Source organism: Clinocottus analis, unplaced genomic scaffold, assembly GCF_023055335.1.
Source record: "Clinocottus analis isolate CAN_PGR_092001 unplaced genomic scaffold, fCliAna1.0.p SCAF_44, whole genome shotgun sequence".
NCBI classification, from domain to species: Eukaryota; Metazoa; Chordata; class Actinopteri; order Perciformes; family Cottidae; genus Clinocottus; species Clinocottus analis.
Genome location: NW_027176198.1, coordinates 671,305 through 690,460, shown reverse-complemented (window position 1 = coordinate 690,460; position 19,156 = coordinate 671,305). Strand labels below are relative to the sequence as shown.

At 46.6% G+C, this 19,156-nt stretch overlaps 2 protein-coding genes across 2 annotated transcripts; both read left to right on the top strand.

The window, feature by feature from the left end:
• Window positions 1-4,206: 4,206 nt before the first annotated feature.
• kcnj16a (potassium inwardly rectifying channel subfamily J member 16a) lies at window positions 4,207-9,503 on the top strand. Its single transcript, XM_068599320.1, has 2 exons — window positions 4,207-4,238; window positions 8,192-9,503. The coding sequence occupies exon 2, from the start codon at window positions 8,202-8,204 to the stop codon at window positions 9,501-9,503; it is 1,302 nt and encodes a 433-aa protein (XP_068455421.1). The 5' UTR covers window positions 4,207-4,238; window positions 8,192-8,201.
• Window positions 9,504-14,599: 5,096 nt separating this feature from the next.
• On the top strand, window positions 14,600-18,496 carry kcnj2a (potassium inwardly rectifying channel subfamily J member 2a). Its single transcript, XM_068599189.1, has 2 exons — window positions 14,600-14,704; window positions 16,983-18,496. Exon 2 carries the CDS (start codon window positions 17,203-17,205, stop codon window positions 18,472-18,474), a length of 1,272 nt encoding a protein of 423 aa, XP_068455290.1. The 5' UTR covers window positions 14,600-14,704; window positions 16,983-17,202; the 3' UTR covers window positions 18,475-18,496.
• The last annotated feature ends 660 nt before the right edge of the window (window positions 18,497-19,156 follow it).

Genomic DNA, 19,156 nt, shown 5'->3' with positions numbered 1-19,156 from the left:
AACATGAGCCCGCTACCTCAGTTCACCTTTTCTGTGACGTAACGGACTCCGACTGAAAAGTTATATCTTTCAATAATGTCTTCCTTTTTTCCTAGTAAATGGCCGGTGTCTGCTTTTCACACCCCGAAATCTTTCTGGCCTCTTTAATTCGGAGCCTTGGCGTCGCGTCTGAGCGTTTGATCAGAGCTCCGTGCACAAAACATTCTGTTCATGTATTTTATTTTATTTTTTGTGTGTGTGGATCATTTTTATTGGGAACAAATCATTTTATTTTTCCTGGAAACGAGGTGATTTCGTTACGGGTCCACGAGACCCCGTTAACCCGCCGGCGTGCACACGCAGACACCGACGGGCGCACATTCGTTCACTTTGAAAAAATGCAGTCAGGTTCATAAACGTTAAAATAAATAAATAAATGAAACTGGCGCTTTTTCACAGACGTGCTCTTAGACACCCAGAGGAATGCGGCGCGAGGACCCCCCACCGGGCTGCGAGCAGAAGAACGAAAGCCCTGAGTCATCTCACATGCTTTGCGCTGTGAGGCTGCAGATCTTGCAGAAGGTGTCAAGTCGCTTCATCGCTTCGTTTTCCTGCTTGAAGAGCCAGCGAGTTCAGTGCCGTCGCACTGGAACAAGAGGAGGTTTCACCACTGAGGGACTCTCTATGAATGAATGAATGCCAGATGAATGAATCTATGAATAAATCTCTCTGTGACGACAGGAGGTCGGTGCTCGGTCGGACATTTTGCTCCAAAGTGAGATGCTTGATGGCGGCCGGATCAGACAAACACAGGACTGAAACTACGGCGGCACAAAGAAAAACCTTTTCTTCAGTCTGAGGTGAATCACCTTTAAAGAATTCAGACAGTAAAAAGATCTTAAAGGTGCAGTGTGTCGGACCTGGAGCCATCTAGAGGTGAGATTGCAGATTGCAACCAACTGAAAGTACGGCGGCACGAAGAAGAAAAACGCCAAAGGCTCTCTGGAGACAAAGTTTGGTTTGTCCGTTCTGGGCCACCGTACAAGCAACGCAACCAAACGGTCACGCAAAAAAACTACAAACACGCTGGACCCAGAAAACAAGTTAGACCATCAACTACGTGGTGAGGATTCATCCTCTCACCGTCAATATTTGTCCAAAATGTCAGCAAGTCCTGCTGCCTGCGTGATGTCATCGCAGCCTCCAGGTGCTACCGCGGCGGCTAACGAGGAGCTTGTTCGAGCTCCACCTGAAGGACTTCCTCCTCTCCTTCTTCTGTCCTTCAGCCTCTCCGGTGACAACAGGAGTCTCGGCGTCCTCCTCGCCGGCCGTGTCGACGCACCTTTACACTCTTCAGACAATGAGCAGCGGCAGGAAGTGGAAAAGTCACGCTGACCCGGCGGCCGCGGCCCGTTCCCATCGTCCCAGATCTATTTGTGGGTCCATGAGAAACACAACCGCGTTGTCACCACGTGTGTGAGTCTCTTCTGCACGCCCAGCGCGAGCCGGACGGTCAGCGGACGTCCACGTTGGAAACCCGAGACGCGCTTTTTGTTGTTTTTTTGTTGTTGTTTTTGCTCCTCACAATGAAGGGAGTTGGGTTGCAAAGCGTTGTTATTAAGTGAGTTGATCTCTCGGAGGAGCTGGAGGCTGAATGAAGGATTCACGGTTCAGGGCTTTGTGAATAAAAGCGGCACAAAGGAGGGAGAGCGCCCACCAATTTGTAAATGTGTCTGAAGATGAAGATGAAGATGAAGAGCTGAACGTCTGCTCTGGGCTCAGAGTCACAGCTGACTTTCAAAGTCTCTCTTTTTAAACATAAACTTCATTATTTTCGCAACCACAACGTTTATAAACTTTATTTTAACTGCTGCAGTACTGGAACCTTCTGAGGAAATACATGTTTAATAAATAATACCGTTAAATTTAAATACTTAAGGTTTCACTAAACTCGTGATGAGTTCCCTTTAAGTCAGATTTCACTAACAACGCGTCCTCATAACCGGCTTATAACTGAAATTTCAAAAAATTCAAAAACTCTTTAAAAAAAGATGAAGTAACACGAGTATCAGGACTCGTTTGTGGTTCATACGACTCCCTGAACACGGGAACAAGAGGTCAGACCTCAAAGGTTCAGACGAAGAACATCGGCCGTCACGACGTCTCCGAACGCTTCTGTCCAGAGCAGGAAGATATTTTGGTTTCACTGTCACGCCGCATGAAGAAAAGCAGCATTTTCTCACAATTTGAAATGTTTGAGAACGCGACTGAAGACTGAGGAGCTTCAGATTATGAAGCAGAGATTAAGGATCGGTTCTGAGATTATTCAAACAACCTGAACGTTGTGGATCGGGGCTTACGCAGTGAAAGGAAGCGTGTGGATGCAGAAAAAATGATCATTTTTGAGGCCTGCTGGTTAAAGCTGAGGGCCATCAAGCCCCAACAAGCACCTGCATGTACGTGCACTCCTCACAACACACACACACACACACACACGGCTCAACGCTCACCTGTGTGTGTGGCGCCATGTGATGCTGAAGGAGGCGTTAATCTTTACTTTCCCTCAGACGCGACAGGGCGGATCATTCCAGCAGGTGAGGAGCCGCCGCGCAGCTCGTCTTCCTCTCAGTGCGACTGCTTCAGCTTTTATTTCCCACAACAACACAACAAAAAACACAAGGTAGGAATCCGGCTGGGACGTCTGTTGTGTGTTACGCTTTTGCAGAAAATGTCAGATTGTTGAATTCAATGAACAAAAAGATGTAAACTCTCAATATATAAGTGTGTGCAATATGAACTGTGTGATACATTGTGGCCTCATGCAAGTGTTTAGGTGCTAAAAACCTGCTGATTTTATGCAAATGCACTGGAATATAGTTACATTTCGGCAGAATAGATGATAAACCTGAGCTGAGTCAGTACAGCTGGAACAATCAGTAATCTGAGTAATCTGAGCCGCGGCATTAAGAGCAGTAATCCAACGCCTGAATGCTGAAAAAGCAGAACAAGATGTGGTCAGGGTGATAAGTAATGTTTGCAGTCGTGTTACACAACGAGACCTCAGAGGAAGAGGTGAACATCTCCTGAGTGTCGATGCTGCGCGTCTGAAGGAATCACATGCATGATTGTGTGTCGTGTAAAGAAGTCGTGATGTCACCGCTGACACGACTCTGTTTCATAAGTGTCAAACTATTGAGCTTTAAAACAGCGAAAGACGCCGTCGAGCTTCTGTTGGGACTGGAAATGTAGTTTTTTGTTAATATACATTTTTAGTTTCCTCATATTTTGAGTTTAATTAACGTAGAATAAAATAAATGTGTAAAATATATTCAATTTGGGGAGAATATTTTTTACTGTTTGCGGTTTTTTGTCTCTTCTTTTATTTTGTTAAAAACAAGTCAAGACCTCTGCACAACCACAAGACCATTTCTAGAATGCAGCTTGAAGCAGAGACTTCTATACAACCAGAGGAGTCGCCCCCTGGTGGTCAGGAGAGAGAATGCAGCTGTAACACATGAAGCATAGACTTCTATACAACCAGAGGAGTCGCCCCCTGGTGGTCAGGAGAGAGAATGCAGCTTTAACACATGAAGCAGAGACTTCTATACAACCAGAGGAGTCGCCCCTGGTGGTCAGGAGAGAGAACGCAGCTCTAACACATGAAGCACAGACTTCTATACAACCAGAGGAGTCGCCCCCTGGTGGTCAGGAGAGAGAATGCAGCTGTAACACATGAAGCATAGACTTCTATACAACCAGAGGAGTCGCCCCCTGGTGGTCAGGAGAGAGAATGCAGCTGTAACACATGTTTCATAGACTTCTCTACAAGTCCTGCATCTGGTTTCTTTCTCTTTAAAAACATCATCAAGTTATTTCTGGAGCAGGAAACTAAAACCAAACACGTCTCCGGTCCGCTTGGCGCTTTGAAGTTCGGGTGAACCATTAACCTTCAGATGCAAATCCTGGACTCGATCATGTAGAAACATCCACAGCCGTCTGGCCCGGAACCGGCACCAGGAGAACTTCCAGTCCGGACTCGACGCTGGTTTCTATAAAACCCGGTGCGAGCGGTCCGGACCGGCTGCCGGGCCAGCGAGCGGTGGAGAGACTTGTTAAGATGGAAATGTATTCATGCGGCGTTGAGGCTTTTGAAGGTCATTCGAGGTGGCAGAAAAGCTCCGGGGCCGAGCGAGGCCAGCCAGCCGTGCACACGGTTCTGACCCAGTGAACCGCGGACCGGTGGCACAGTGTCATTTGCAGTAAGTGAGCATGTAATGGAGGTGTAAGAGCCCCGAGCGGCACAGGAAGCCAGCCGGGCCATTAACCCGCTTCTTGTCTCCAGACCTCCTTTTCCCCTGTGTTTCAGTCGTTGTAGGAACCTCAAATATATTCCAATACTTGTGTTTATTGTTTGTATTTGTTCAGCAAAGTCTTGGGAAAAAAATGTATATCTGCAAAATAATCCATTTGAAAAGATATTTTGATGGTAACTATGAACATCCAGCATGATATGAGCCAGATTCCCCAAAAAAGCCTCAATAAGACACCTTTTTGTAAAGATTATGACCTAAAGAACCAGAACCTGCAACAAAAATCACAATAAAACAAAGACTTGTCCTGTTAGGAAGGAGTTTCAGTCAGAAAACTGTGTCGTTTGGTTCAAAAATGGAAAAATATTACGTCTTTTATGTCAAAAGATTGTCTGAATGGGGCATGCTGGGACTTAAAATGGGAGGATTTTCACATGGTTTCCAAAAGGTTAAAAGTTGTTTTTCAGAGTTCACCCCTTGCGAGACGACGGGCCTTTCTTCTGCGTCCAGAACACAAAGAAAATACAGAAAAGCTGAACAGAAACACGGTGCCGTTGCTTTGAGGGAGAGAGCGCAGTGGAAACTTTGTGCCAAAGGTCAGGACGTGTTGTGGTTGTAAAGGGTTGTTCTCTGCGGACGTCTTGTTGTGTACACAGAGCCGCTTGTTTCAGGTCATAAGCCTGAACGCAGCCGAGTGACTGTGCCGAAAACAGCTCAACCTAGTGGGTCAACACACAGAACCATCCGGGCTCACGCACCGCCGCCGGCTGCAGCTTCTCACCGACGCCGGGAGATAAAAGATTCCCACGTCTTACAGTAGAATACAGTTTGTTTAGTGCCGACTGCGAGCGGAGGAAAGTCCTCCTCTGGATCTTGAACCATTTAAAAAAACATTCAGTGTTGATTAAAAGCTCTTTTCATGGCCCAGTGCTCCAGATGCTCTTATGGTCTAAATCACTCCGACAACAGTTACGTCACCTTAAAACATTCAGGATTAATAGTGGATTAAATTGTGTCTTGAGTTTATTAGCTGACCACATGCAACACGTTGGGAGTATCTTGAATTTCACTTGTGTTCAGACGCTTGCAGAGCTTCAGGCTTCACTTGTTTTAGTCGTTTTAATTTCTTTGTTTGAGTCCTCGATGTGTCCTGAGAGACTCCACCACTACCGTGTGAACAGTAGCTTCACCTCTGAACGATGAAGAACCTCGTTATATTCACTCGATTTCACATTTCATTTCATTAACGTAAGTGAAAATAAATGGTAATTCGAGGAATGCTTTGTTTCCTTTTTTCATGTTTCATGTATTAGCAATTTGTAAAAAAAAATAATTTCAAAAACATTTTTAAATTTTTTTTTTAAAAATTAAAAAATGACCCGCACAATTATCTTAAGTCTGAGGTGAATCACTTATAAATAAGAAAAGAAAATATGTTTCAGTGTTTCGTGTGTAGGATCTGGAGCCATCTAGTGGTGAGATTGCAGAATGCAACCAACTGAATCTACGGCGGCACAAAGATTGACGCCAGCGGTTGTCTCTGAGACATCGTTCGGTTTGTCCGTTCTGGGCCACCGTAGAAACGCAACGGTCACGCCAAAACCTACACAAGTCGACCTCGTGCTGAAGAAAGATTCATCTTCTCAGGATCAATATTTGTGCAAGATTTTCTGGCAATTCATCCCGTAGTTGTAGATTTATTTTACTGCCAAGTGAACCAAAAAAAACAAGCTGACCGATACTGGAAGTAAAAGGCCTTCACACAACGAGGGAGGTGATGAATAAACGAGTACAAAAACACAAAACACACGCCTGGGAATATTACATGTCCTGGTCTTTTATTGTGGTAGGTAAGAGAGGAAGGAGTGGCATGTGCTGCCTTTGTCCAGGTTGAAAGGAGCAATAAAGTTTATTGTTGCTTTAGAAACCTCTTCCAGCACAACCTCATTTTGTTGATGCATTTATTCGCGAAAAGCTCCTAGAAATCTTCTTGTTGAGCAACTTTTCAATATGTTTGTTATTTATGTTGTTGCTATTTTATTTAAAGTAGACATCAGACATGAGTAAAGTTGCCTAAAGCAGCAACTTTCCGACATAAAGACGACTGCATGTCTTTAATCTTCTGAACCTCTCCTGCAGGTCGACTTCAGGCCGACGGCCCCTGAACGCCTCGCTCGCTCTCACGCGTCTCTTTTGGTTTTCCAGAAGGACGTTGCGCTTTTTTCTTCTTCTTCTTTTCTCCCTTTTCGTCCACGTCCGGGGCAGTTAGGAGGGGATTATGGGAAGCTAATAGGACGTTGTTTCTATGACCTCATGGCGTGAGCTGCACAGTCTGGCAGCCGGGACGCCGGCGGCCGCCAAAGAGAAAGTGGAGTCTGTGACCGGAGCCCAGTTCGCTCAGTCAGATAGCGGTGATTCAAACCCCATTTGTTTTGGGCGTGCAGAGGATGCTCTCAGTGGTTTGGCTGTGATGGATCCTTCCTCTGCCCGTGATCGCACCGTGACACCGTTCCAGTTTCCACATCCCCCCGTCCGTTAACCGGTCCGGTGCCGCGATCGCTTCCCCCTGCGGGTCCTCTGACAGTTCTGTGACCTCCACCCAGATGGAGGGAAGCGGGTCTCGGGCCATTGCTCCGGACAACAGCAAACCGCCGTGTGTTTACAGCGAGTGCAACGCGACCTATCGACTGTGGCACGGCAGCAGAGCCCTCGCCACCACACACACTGTTGTGTTTAAAAGCAATTAAAGTGTGACATCGGTCTGTTTGATGCATTGCTTTTCCTTTTTTTGTGTGGAGTGGAGGTATTAGTTTCAGGTATGAGCCTCTTCTCAGGTGTCCTTTAGTTTATTGCAGAACAGGTTTTGTATCTCCGAGCAACTGCCGAGTGTTCGATGCTGCAGGTCGGAGGTTTCCAGTGTTTCTGTTACATGAAAGACGCTGCTGGTTGTTTCCTCCGTAAATAGTGTCCGGGGGCGGAGGGGGAGAATAGAGTCGGAAAATGGGCAAGACGAGGATTAATGTCTGTTTTCGGTATCAGAGCAACGGGGAAAGCCCTCTGAGAGAATCCTGGAGGATCTTTGTAGACGTTGCAGCTTCAAAACATTCTATAATTGAAACACATTTATCAGGATTTGTGTTTGTTGTACTGCAAAACAACTTCTGTGTCAATCTTCTTGCAATGTGATGCAATGGTTGGACTTCTCGGTCCTCATGTGGGTCAGACAGCGTTCAGTCTGTGACCTTCACCGCTCTGATGACCTTCTCTCGATCGGCTCAGTTTGACTGCAAAGCGACCGACTGCTCTCAGTGCAAATTGATGCATGTTAGAAAGTTGGGACTCTGCTCGTGGGTTTAATTTGGGTTGCGATGTAAATGCGGTTGAATTGGTTATTGAGTCCACATGAGATGCACCAATAGACACATTTGGGACCTCAGAACAAACCGGACCAGTGAATAAAAAGTTCTTACAGACCTTTTTGCAGCCAAAGTCATCAATCGGTGTCATTGTAAAACCCTTTAATTGAACTTTCAGCACTTTTAAAAACAGAGTAATCTGTGTTTATTATCCACGCCGACCGTTAACGCAAGTCACTGATTTGAGGGGCGGATGCTCGTCTCGCATCGGTTGACAACCTTTTGCAGCCGTCGTAGTTCTGTTGCCGAACCACAAAAGGGTCGACTACCACAATAAATAATCTGGTCTGAGTGCTGGTCTTTATATGTTGAGTTTATTCCTTTATGGAAACTTAAAAAACACAATGTCTGGACCTTAAAGAGTTCCTCTACTTGCAGTATCCAATAAGATAATGCGGCAACTTCAGTGCGGAGTCGATGTTGCCTGATATCAACAACGCTGGTGGATGAATCTTCTAAATGTGCTCTGCTGTCGCCCCCCTGCAGGCTCTGGAAGATGAATAAACAATACTCGACAGTGAGACCCACCGACGACGTCGCCGTTACGACGCAGAATGGACCTCAACCGAAGAAGTACCGCTACATCCGCAAAGAGGGCAGCTGCAACGTGGTTTTCCGCCACGTCCCCGAGGAGTGGCTGCTGTTCGTGACGGACATCTTCACCTCCCTGGTGGAGATCCGGTGGAGGGTGATGTTCCTGATCTTCGCTCTGTCCTTCATCCTGTCCTGGCTCTTCTTCGGCATCCTCTACTGGGTCCTGGCGCTGGCCAACGGCGACACCAGAAGCGCCACGAGCGCCCCTTGCATGTACGAGGTGCGCAGCTTCACGGCGGCGTTCCTCTTCTCCCTGGAGACCCAGACCACCATCGGCTACGGTTTCAGGGGGATGTCGGAGAACTGCATGATCGCCATCATCGTCGTCACCGTGCAGGACGTCATCAGCTGCTTCATCGACACGTTCGTCATCGGCATCGTGGTCGCCAAAATGGCCTCCGCCCGGAAGAGGGCGCAGACGGTGGGCTTCAGCAACTGCGCCGTCATAAACCTGCGCGACAGCTACCTCTGCCTGTCCTGGCGGGTCGGCGACTTCCGGCGGCACCACCTGGTGGAGGGCACGGCCCGCGCCCAGATGGTGCGCTCCACGGTGCACGCCACGGACAGGATAGACGTGACGTACGAAGACATGGTCATCCAGCAGCGGGACATCATCCTGGTCACGCCCACCACCATCTTCCACAGGATCGAACCCGGCAGCCCGCTGTACAGCATGAGCCTGTTGGACCTGCGCAAGGCGGACTTCGAGCTGGTGGTGTCCTTCACCTACACGGACGACTCCTCCGGCATGCTGCACCAGACCCGCACCTCGTACACGCCGGCGGAGATCCTCTGGGGTCAGCTGTTCCAGGAGATGATCCGGGTCAGCAGGAGGAACTACCGGGTGGATTACACCTTGTTCAACCACACCGCCAAGGTGCACGTGCCCGAGGTCAGCGCCGAGGAGTACGAGCACAAGAAGCAGTGGCGGCCCTCTCCAAGACATTCCCCGCGACTTTCACCCAGGTCTTCCCCGCGACTTTCACCCAGGTCTTCCCCGCGACCTTCAGCCAGGTGCCCCCCGCGCTTCTCCCCGAGGTCAGAGCCGCGGAATCACCACGAAAAGCACCTGAAACCGCCGACGGTGACGGTGGAACTGGTGAACGATTGTCGCCCCGAACCAAACGTTTCAGCATCTCAAGCAGACGATCAGCATCCAGACTGGTTGCCTCTGCCCAACGACCTCACCAACATGAAGATGTGAGAGCGGAGCCGTGACGTTGGAGGCCGCCGTGCGTTAAGACACTGTGTTAATTGTTGTTGTTTTTCAAAGTAGCAACTGCTAAAGAGGAATATTGAGGATGCTACTGAATCTCATTGACGAGAAGAAAGAGAAGAAAATAAATGTTCTGGTTTTGTGTTTGATCTTTTTAAAATGCTACTTCAGCTGAATTCTGTCTTTTGAGTCTCAAAGACTGAATGATGCGTAAAAGATGGCGCCTGGCATTCGTTCCAATGAGAGCTGCTCTCACAGGCACTGGCTTTTTACGCTATGTGTAGCCAGCTAGCAAGCGCGCTAGCAAAAGGTAGCCTACCAATGACTTACGCAGTCTTGTGACCGTCGTCTTGCAGATCATCGCGTCTCCTAACCCGCCGGTTGAAAGCTCCGCCTCCTACAGCTAAAGACGGAAAAGTTATACAGACATTAAACTTCCATAGTTTCGCGATACGGTTGTGACTCCATGCGGTTTTAACACGCTCACAAAGACAAAGCTAGCATGTTGATGTTTAGCAGATGTGTTGTTTACCTTGTTCGGCATCTTAGTTTGGCTTGTTAGCGTGCTAACGTTAACCGATTAACATTAAAAACTGAGGCCGATGCAAATGTCATTCATTTGCAGGTAAGAAACCAAAGTATTTAGTTTTTAAATATATATATATATATATATATATATATATATATATATATATATATATATATATATATATATATATATATATATATGCGATTATGCCGCTGTTAGCTTCATGGTGGAGCTAAAGGAGCGTCAGGGGACCAGCGAAGCTCGTTGAAGCTCGTCGATAAGACTGCAATTACTTTTGCAGCCACTTTTCAAGCCTCCACACACACACACACACACACACACACACACACACACACACACACACACACACACACACACACAGACACACACACACACACACACAGACACACACACACACACACAGGGTCCATTTGTAATGTAGATACAGTTTAATTAATTAATTATTTATAGGGTTATTGAAATATTCAGTGATTGTGGATTTTGAGGGGAAGCAATAAGAGAAAAAAATAATGTTTGAGTGGGTTTTTTAGTTTTGTTTTTGTTTTTCATTTTATATCGTAAACGGTTTCAGGGTTTTTTCCAAATAAAAAAATTAAATCTCGATCTTTTAAGGCAACATGGACGACAAAGTCTTCAAAAATGAATTGTGTGTAAGGAAAATTCATATTTTACTTGTTTAACAAAAAGATTCCTATGTTACAGTCCCAATAAAGTTTAGATTATAAAAAGGGAAATATATGGACTTGAAAATTAAAATAACAACTTAATATTCAGTTAAAGAACCAATAGTCATACCTGCAATATTATGAATTATTATTAGGTATTTAGAAAATGTTGTGATATTTCATTCACGGTGCGACTAACGTACTTTATTAAAGTAAAATCATGTTTATGTGACAAACTTGTACAAAGTTTTCTTGATGTTTGTGGTGAAGGATTCCCATTTGTTTAGTAAATAAAAACCAGTCCACACAAAAATAAACTTTATTGACGTATATGTATTTTATTTCCTCTATATCTTATGAACAAAAGAATAATGAAGAACTGTTGAAATTGACCAAATGTATTTCTAATGTTGTTCTTTTAGCATCAGTTAGCATAGATTTTAATAGAACATCAGAACAATATAGTGCTCATACGACAACACGAGTGTCAACATCTTCAATAAAGTGATGTTTGATGTCTGCTCTGTGTCTCCTCTCATGAACAGAACAGCAGCTCGGGTCGGGTCGTCTGTGATGTCAAAGTAACCAGAAGCTTCTTCAGAACCGTGATTTGCATGTTTAATCCAGTTAAAACATCCAAAATAGATCAATCAGAAGCTCATGATGTTCCTCAGGCATGAGACTGACAGTGACGACGACCTTATTATTATTATTATGATTTATTATTCACCGACTCTAGCTCGTTGCGGTGATTTAAACATGAGAGGTCATCGATCCGTTAACTATGGAAGCCCATTTCCGCAACAAAGGACAACAATGTACTTTGTGTGTACATATATGAGCTACAATCATATTTAGGCTGTAACTGTAATATTGACAATTGCTATTAGTAGTCAAGTTTTCATTTCTCTCCTGGAAAGAAAGTTGAAACCTTTTTTTTTCATAAAAAATAATAATAATTTGGACCAAAAAAAACAGACATGAATCGACATTTTTTTTGTGCCTTTTTTTTCGTTGACTTGAAAAAAGGCAATGAAAAAAAAAAGTCAATTTTTTTTTGGTCTGAACTTTTTTTGTGGTGGAAATGGGCTTCAGTATAATTTTTTTTTTTTGGTCCTAATCTTTTTTTATTTTTTGGTCCTATTTTTTTTGTTTGGGGAAATGGGCTTCCATATATATATTTTTTTTTTGGTCCGAATTTTTTTTTTCGGTCCTATTTTTTTTGGTGGGGGAAATGGGCTTCCATATCATTTTTTTTTTGGCCCGAATATATACATATCCATTTTTTTGGTCCGAATTATTTTTTTTTTTTGGTCCGAATTTTTTTTTTTTTCGGTCCTATTTTTTTTTGGTGGGGGAAATGGGCTTCCAAACATTTTTTTTATTTTTCTTGGTCAGAATTTTTTTTTTTTTTTTTTTGGTCCGAATTTTTTTTTTTCGGTCTTATTTTTTTGGTGGGGGACATGGGTTTCCATATAATTTTTTTTTTTTTTGGTCTGAATTTTTTTTTTTTTTTTGGGTCCGAATTTTTTTTTTTTTCTTTTTGGTCCGAATTTTTTTTTTTTTCGGTCTTATTTTTTTGGTGGGGGAAATGGGTTTCCATATAATTTTTATTTTTTTCTTGGTCCGAATTTTTTTTTTTTTTTTTTGGTCCGAATTTTTTTTTTTCGGTCTTATTTTTTTGGTGGGGGACATGGGTTTCCATATAATTTTTATTTTTTTTTGGTCTGAATTTTTTTTTTTTTTTTGGGTCCGAATTTTTTTTTTTTTTTCGGTCTTATTTTTTTGGTGGGGGACATGGGTTTCCATATAATTTTTTTTTTTTTGGTCTGAATTTTTTTTTTTTTTTTGGGTCCGAATTTTTTTTTTTTTTTTTTGGTCCGAATTTTTTTTTTTTTCGGTCTTATTTTTTTGGTGGGGGAAATGGGTTTCCATATAATTTTTATTTTTTTTTGGTCTGAATTTTTTTTTTTTTTTTGGGTCCGAATTTTTTTTTTTTTTTCGGTCTTATGTTTTTGGTGGGGGAAATGGGTTTCCATATAATTTTTTTTTTTTGGGTCCGAATTTTTTTTGTTGTGTGTGTAGAAGGAATGGGCTTCCATAGTTAACCATCATGCAGTAAATTAAGTTTTATCCTCCAGTATCCAGTCGATCATGTGATCAGGACGTCGTGGATGTTTCTCTGATCATGTGACTTTAGAAACGACCAATCAGTGTTTAGACCAACAGGAGGAGAGCTCGTAACGTTAGCAGCACCGCTAACGGAGAACCAACAGGAGAGCTCATAACGTTAGCAGCACCGCTAACGGAGAACCATTAGCAGTGCTGCTCCATACTAGCAGTTCTCCATTAGTACCGCTAACGTCTGGAACCACCTGACCCTGTGATGAGGAAACTAATACAAATGTTGTGCATCATCATTGAGTGAAACATTTGGTGCTCAGTGAGGTTTCCCTGCATACACATGAAGTAAAAGGTGCACGCTGCAAACAGCCGATGGAAGGAATTCGACCCAAACCTCCTGCGACCGGCTGAAGGTCACGACCCGACCTCTAGCGAGCCGAAGAAGACAATAAACAGTATAACTGATCCTCGGAATCCTCCACATCCAGCGCTGTGCGTGTGTGTGTGTGTGTGTGTGTGTGTGTGTGTGTGTGTGTGTGTGTGTGTGTGTGTGTGTGTGTGTGTGTCTGTGTGTGTGTGTGTGTGTTCATTCCAGTCTCCAGCTCTCCACCTTGTGGTCCACACGCAGCACTGGCTGCTGCATGCCTCACTCTCTTTACTGCTGGAAATTGGGCATGGAGAGCAAACACACACACACACACACACACACACACAGAAACACACACTCAAACAAACACAAACACACAGATGCACGGTTCAGTGACACAGGTGGTTTGGGCTAAATATACGTGCTGCTATAAATAACCACAACTAAAAATAAGACTATTAGACTTCCAACAAAAAAAAAACAGGAGAAGAAGGAAAAAAAGTAGCAGCAAAACTTTATTTAAACAAACGTTAATGTGATGCAGGAAGAGAGATTTAGTCGCCGCGGCGCTGACCTGAAATTATAGGGCAACAGATGCATAGTCTAAACATCCAGCAACCCGATCGCTCAGTGGAGAAAGACAGTCATATCAGGCACGAGGCCGTTATGAGTGACTCATTCTTTCCGACAGAACACATTTTCCATGCCCACATAAAAAAATAAGATCCATAAACATCAGGAATATCGGCATCAAATACATAAGACGTGATGTGTTCACTGTCAGCAGCAGCAGGTGGAAACGAGAGATCCTCTTCTGTCGGTCTGCGAGCTGCTGTGAAGCTGCGCGTGAGTAACTGTTTGTTTGTGTGTTTGTTTCCTTCTTTCAGACACACAACTTGAATTCCTTCCTCTCCACCTGGTTGAGGTTAAAGTGGCGTCGCTCCATTAGGGTCACGTGACTGCCCGTGTTGTGGTCCGCCGGTGACACACACACACACACACACACACACACACACACACACACACACACACACACACACACACACACACACACACACACACACACGCAAACTCACAAAACCCTCTGGTCCGGTCGGGGTCTGTGCGCGCGCTCCCGCTCCTCCTCTCATCCATCGGCCGGGGCGCGCGCGCAGCGGGGGCGGGGCCGCGCCTGTTTAAAAACGCTTCAGGGGAACTCAGCGCGAAGCACTTTATCCAGACCGGAGCTGCTGAGATGTGAGCGGACACCGCGCTGCACCCCGCACGGCCCGCACGGAACCACACGCAGGAGGAGGAGTAGAAGAAGAAAGAGGAGAAGAAGAAGAAGAAGAAAGAAGAAGAAAGAAGAGAAGAAGAAGAAAGAGGAGAAGAAGAAGAAGAAGAAGGAGAAAGAGGAGAAGAAGGAGAAGCAGCAGCGACGCGCGGAGCTAAAGAGCAGAAAGCCTTCAGGATTATATTCACTGAACGCGCCGATGAGCAACAGGTAGAAAAGCTTTCACACAACGAGTCACCGCGCGCGCGCCTCCACTCTCCAGGCGCGCGCACTTCCTTTTTACGCAAAACTTCTGCCGCCAAAAGATGTAAAGATGCACTTTACCTTCTGCTGTAGACGCGTTCATGTGTGTGTGTGTGTGTGTGTGTGTGTGTGTGTGTGTGTGTGTGTGTGTGTGTGTGTGTGTGTGTGTGTGTGTGTGTGTGTGTGTGTGTGTGTGTGTGTGCGCGCACCTGTTAACATTTGTTGCATTCTGAGAGCAGCTTCAACACTCAGAAGTCTAATAATAATAATATTAATAATAAAATAGTGTTTCGCCACGCGGCAGTAATTACACAGTAATAAGTAACTAGATTATGATGATAGACTTATATATATATATATATATATATATATATATATATATATATATATATATATATATATATATATACATACATATATACATATATACATATGTATATATGTATATATGTATATGTATATATATATATATGTATACATACACATATATTTTTTTGTGTAATATATATATTACCTCGCTCTCAGTGTTTTCTGCTCATTTTATACATTTAAAAAAAGACTTGGTTACAGAAAATTAATGTTAAAAAGAAAACTGCAGCTCTGTGTGTGTGTGTGTGTGTGTGTGTGTGTGTGTGGTGTGTGTGTGTGTGTGTGTGTGTGTGTGTGTGTAAAAGCCTTGCAGACAAATTGCATCAGCCAGTTTAAGACTTCTTGAAGTTGTGAACCTGCAACCATGTGTATTTACACACACACACACACACACACACACACACACACACACACACATATATATATATATATATATATATATATATATATATATATATATATATATATATATATATATATATATATATTTATACATGCTTTTATCCTGTGCTTTTAGTTCTGTGTTGTTGTTTCTTGTTGTTGTTTTCATTGTTTATGTTTATGCAAAGTTCCTCTGAGTATCTTTACATTTCATATGCATTGTTATCATAAACAGATGAATAATAGAGACGTCTAGTTTTCTGCTGCGAGCCTCATGTTGAACCTCCTGCAGCCGAGTACCAGGGCAACGCCGCTAATGAGAGAGAGAGGGAGAGAGAGAGGGAGAGAGAGAGAGAGAGAGAGAGAGAGAGGGAGAGAGAGAGAGGGAGAGGGAGAGGAAGAGAGAGAGAGGGAGAGAGAGAGAGAGAGAGAGAGAGAGAGAGAGACAGAGAGAGAGAGAGAGAGAGGGAGAGAGAGAGGGAGAGAGAGAGGGAGGGAGAGAGAGAGAGAGAGAGAGAGAGAGAGAGAGAGAGAGAGAGAGACAGAGAGAGAGAGAGAGAGAGAGAGAGAGAGAGAGAGAGAGAGAGAGAGAGAGAGAGAGAAAGGGAGAGAGAGAGAGAGAGAGAGAGAGAGAGAGAGAGAGAGAGACAGAGAGAGAGAGAGAGAGAGAGAGAGCCTCCAGGGCTCGGTGGCCGGCAACAATCTCTCCTGCAGCTCGTGCGTTGGACATGTTGTTGTTGTTGCTGTAGTTGTTGTTGTTGTCGTCATCCAGAGGCCGTTTCTGCTGCAGCGTTGTTTACTTCTGGATGTGGCGGCTTGATGACATCATCACATATTTAAATTGGTGTTTTTGAAGTGAAGACGAACTGCAGAGCGTTGACGTGAAGCTCTGAGTGAACGTTCTGCTGCATCTGTGATCACGAGAAACCGCCGAGTCAGCGCTGAGAGCGACGACGACTCGGCCCGTCGGCCGCGATGGTGGAAACATCTCTGTTGTTGTTGTTGTTGTCGTTGTTGTCGTTGTCGTAACTGGATGAAATGTTGTTGACTGACTTGTTCCTCAGTCTGACGAGTGACGCTCTGAAGGGAAGAAACGTGTTGAATCAGAGCTACGATCACACAAAACCCTCATGTGCAACATCTACACACTCAACAATACATCAGGTTGCATCATATATTTCACCTTTCAAAGACTCGTACATATGAGATATGTATCCGTGTGTTACCCTGAAAAAGTTGCAGAACAATCTGATCTCTATGCACTGAGGCATCATTGTCATGAGTATAAAGTGATGAGTCTAAAGCTGAAACATGTAGTCACATCTCCAGTGAACACACAACTTTACTCCTGTGGATGAACGCTTCTGGTTCCCAAAAGGTTTTATGTTCATAAAAGCAGAGAACTACATGAATGAAACGCTGCTGTTGCTGAACTCCCTGACGTGTTTTCCTCGTGGTCCTCGTGGTCTAACGGACGTCTCTTGTGTCCCTGCAGATGAACCCGATGACGGCCAGTCAGCTGACCAAAGGGGCGTGACCGCCGCACCCTCCCTCTCCTCGCTCTGCGCCCGGGGGGGCCGCCGCCCCGCCCCGCCACCATTCCCCCCCCGACTCGCTCCCCCGCCGGTGCCTCGAAGCTGCTCCTGCGCCGCCTGGTCCAGAAGCTCCGACCGTCCCCCCGAGCAGCAGCCGGCCAGCCCTCCCCGCCTGAGGTGATGGGAAGCGTGCGCGCCAGCCGCTACAGCATTGTGTCATCAGAGGAGGACGGCATGAAGCTCGCCACCAAGGCGGCGCCCAACGGCAAGAGCAAGGTGCACACGCGGCGCCAGCCGCAGAGCCGCTTCGTGAAGAAGGACGGCCACTGCAACGTGCAGTTCGTCAACGTGAGCGAGAAGGGCCAGCGCTACCTGGCCGACATCTTCACCACCTGCGTGGACGTGCGCTGGCGCTGGATGTTCATCATCTTCTGCCTGGCCTTCCTCCTGTCCTGGCTCTTCTTCGGCTGCGTCTTCTGGGTGGTGGCCATCTGCCACGGCGACTCGGGCGGCGGCAGCCGGAAGTGCATCTCCAACGTGAGCAGCTTCACCGCCGCCTTCCTGTTCTCCATCGAGACCCAGACCACCATCGGCTACGGCTACCGCTACGTGACGGACGAGTGCCCCGTGGCCGTCTTCATGGTGGTGTTCCAGAGCATCGTGGGCTGCATCATCGACGCCTTCATCATCGGCGCCGTCATGGCCAAGATGGCCAAGCCCAAGAAGAGGAACGAGACGCTGGTGTTCAGCCACAACGCCACGGTGGCCCTGCGCGACAACAAGCTGTGCCTGATGTGGCGCGTGGGCAACCTGCGGAAGAGCCACCTGGTGGAGGCGCACGTGCGGGCGCAGCTGCTGAAGTCCCGCACGACGGCCGAGGGCGAGTACATCCCGCTGGACCAGATGGACATCGACGTGGGCTTCGACAGCGGCGTGGACCGCATCTTCCTGGTGTCGCCCATCACCATCGTCCACGAGATCGACGAGGGCAGCCCCTTCTACGACATGAGCCGGCAGGACCTGGAGGCCTCCGAGTTCGAGATCGTGGTCATCCTGGAGGGCATGGTGGAGGCCACCGCCATGACCACGCAGTGCCGCAGCTCCTACGTGGCCGGCGAGATCCTCTGGGGCCACCGGTTCGACCCGGTGCTCTTCGAGGAGAAGAGCTACTACAAGGTGGACTACTCCCGCTTCCACAAGACGTACGAGGTGGCGAGCACGCCGCTGTGCAGCGCCCGCGACCTCGCCGAGAAGAAGTTCATCCTCTCCAACTCCAACTCCTTCTGCTACGAGAACGAGATGGCGCTGGAGAGCAAGGAGGACACGGACGAGGGCAACGGGGGCAGCGTCGGGCCCGACGGCACCCAGACCGACAACATCTCGGAGACGGAGCACGGCCCGGCCGCCGTGCCGCCGGAGCCCCGCCCCCTGCGGCGAGAGTCCGAGATATGACTGTCCTGAGCGCCAGACCTCACGCCAGGGATTTTTTTTTTTTATCTTCTTGGGAGGAAAAAAAAATCACCTCTCCGCTACCGGGACGAGCCGAGCCGTGGGGGAGGGGCAGGGGGAGGGGCCTCTTTGGGTCGAGGGCGAGCCGGACGGTACCGAGCCGGACGGACGGACAGAGGGAGGGCGGGCGGCGGAAGGTCGAGGACGTTGTTCGTAAACATCGCAGCGAGGGATTCTCTCCAGCGAGGACCCGCGAGCCGGCGCCGGGCGACCGCCACACGGCGGGGAGAGAGAGGGGGAGGAGCTTGTTGAGGACTTTGAACCAAAAACACCGTTGCAGGCGTGTCTTGAGGTGGTCTGTACTTAGTCGTCCTCACGCCGCCGAGCCCGAACAGAACCACAGAGGAGGACAGACGGTACGCAGGAGGTTCTGCTCGCCGGCGTCTGAAGGAGAAGACGCCGCCGCCCTCTGACCGGCGGCGGCGTTCTCGATGTGCCGCGTTGACACTTTGTCGGTCAGACCGGTGAGAAGCGTCACCGGCATCGAACCGCCGGGAGAACCGTGAAGTTAACGGAGAATCTGAATGTTCTGATAAAAGTGCTGCTACGATGTCGCTTCTTTTTTTCTGGTCTTTTTATTTTATTTTTTATACGATTGATAGAAAAATACCAAAGAGTATTATTA

What these genes read in the sequence shown, in the direction of transcription:
- kcnj2a (XM_068599189.1), top strand. Translation starts at nt 17,203, where the DNA reads ATGGGAAGCGTGCGCGCCAGCCGCTACAGCATTGTGTCATCAGAGGAG.
- kcnj16a (XM_068599320.1), top strand. Translation starts at nt 8,202, where the DNA reads ATGAATAAACAATACTCGACAGTGAGACCCACCGACGACGTCGCCGTT.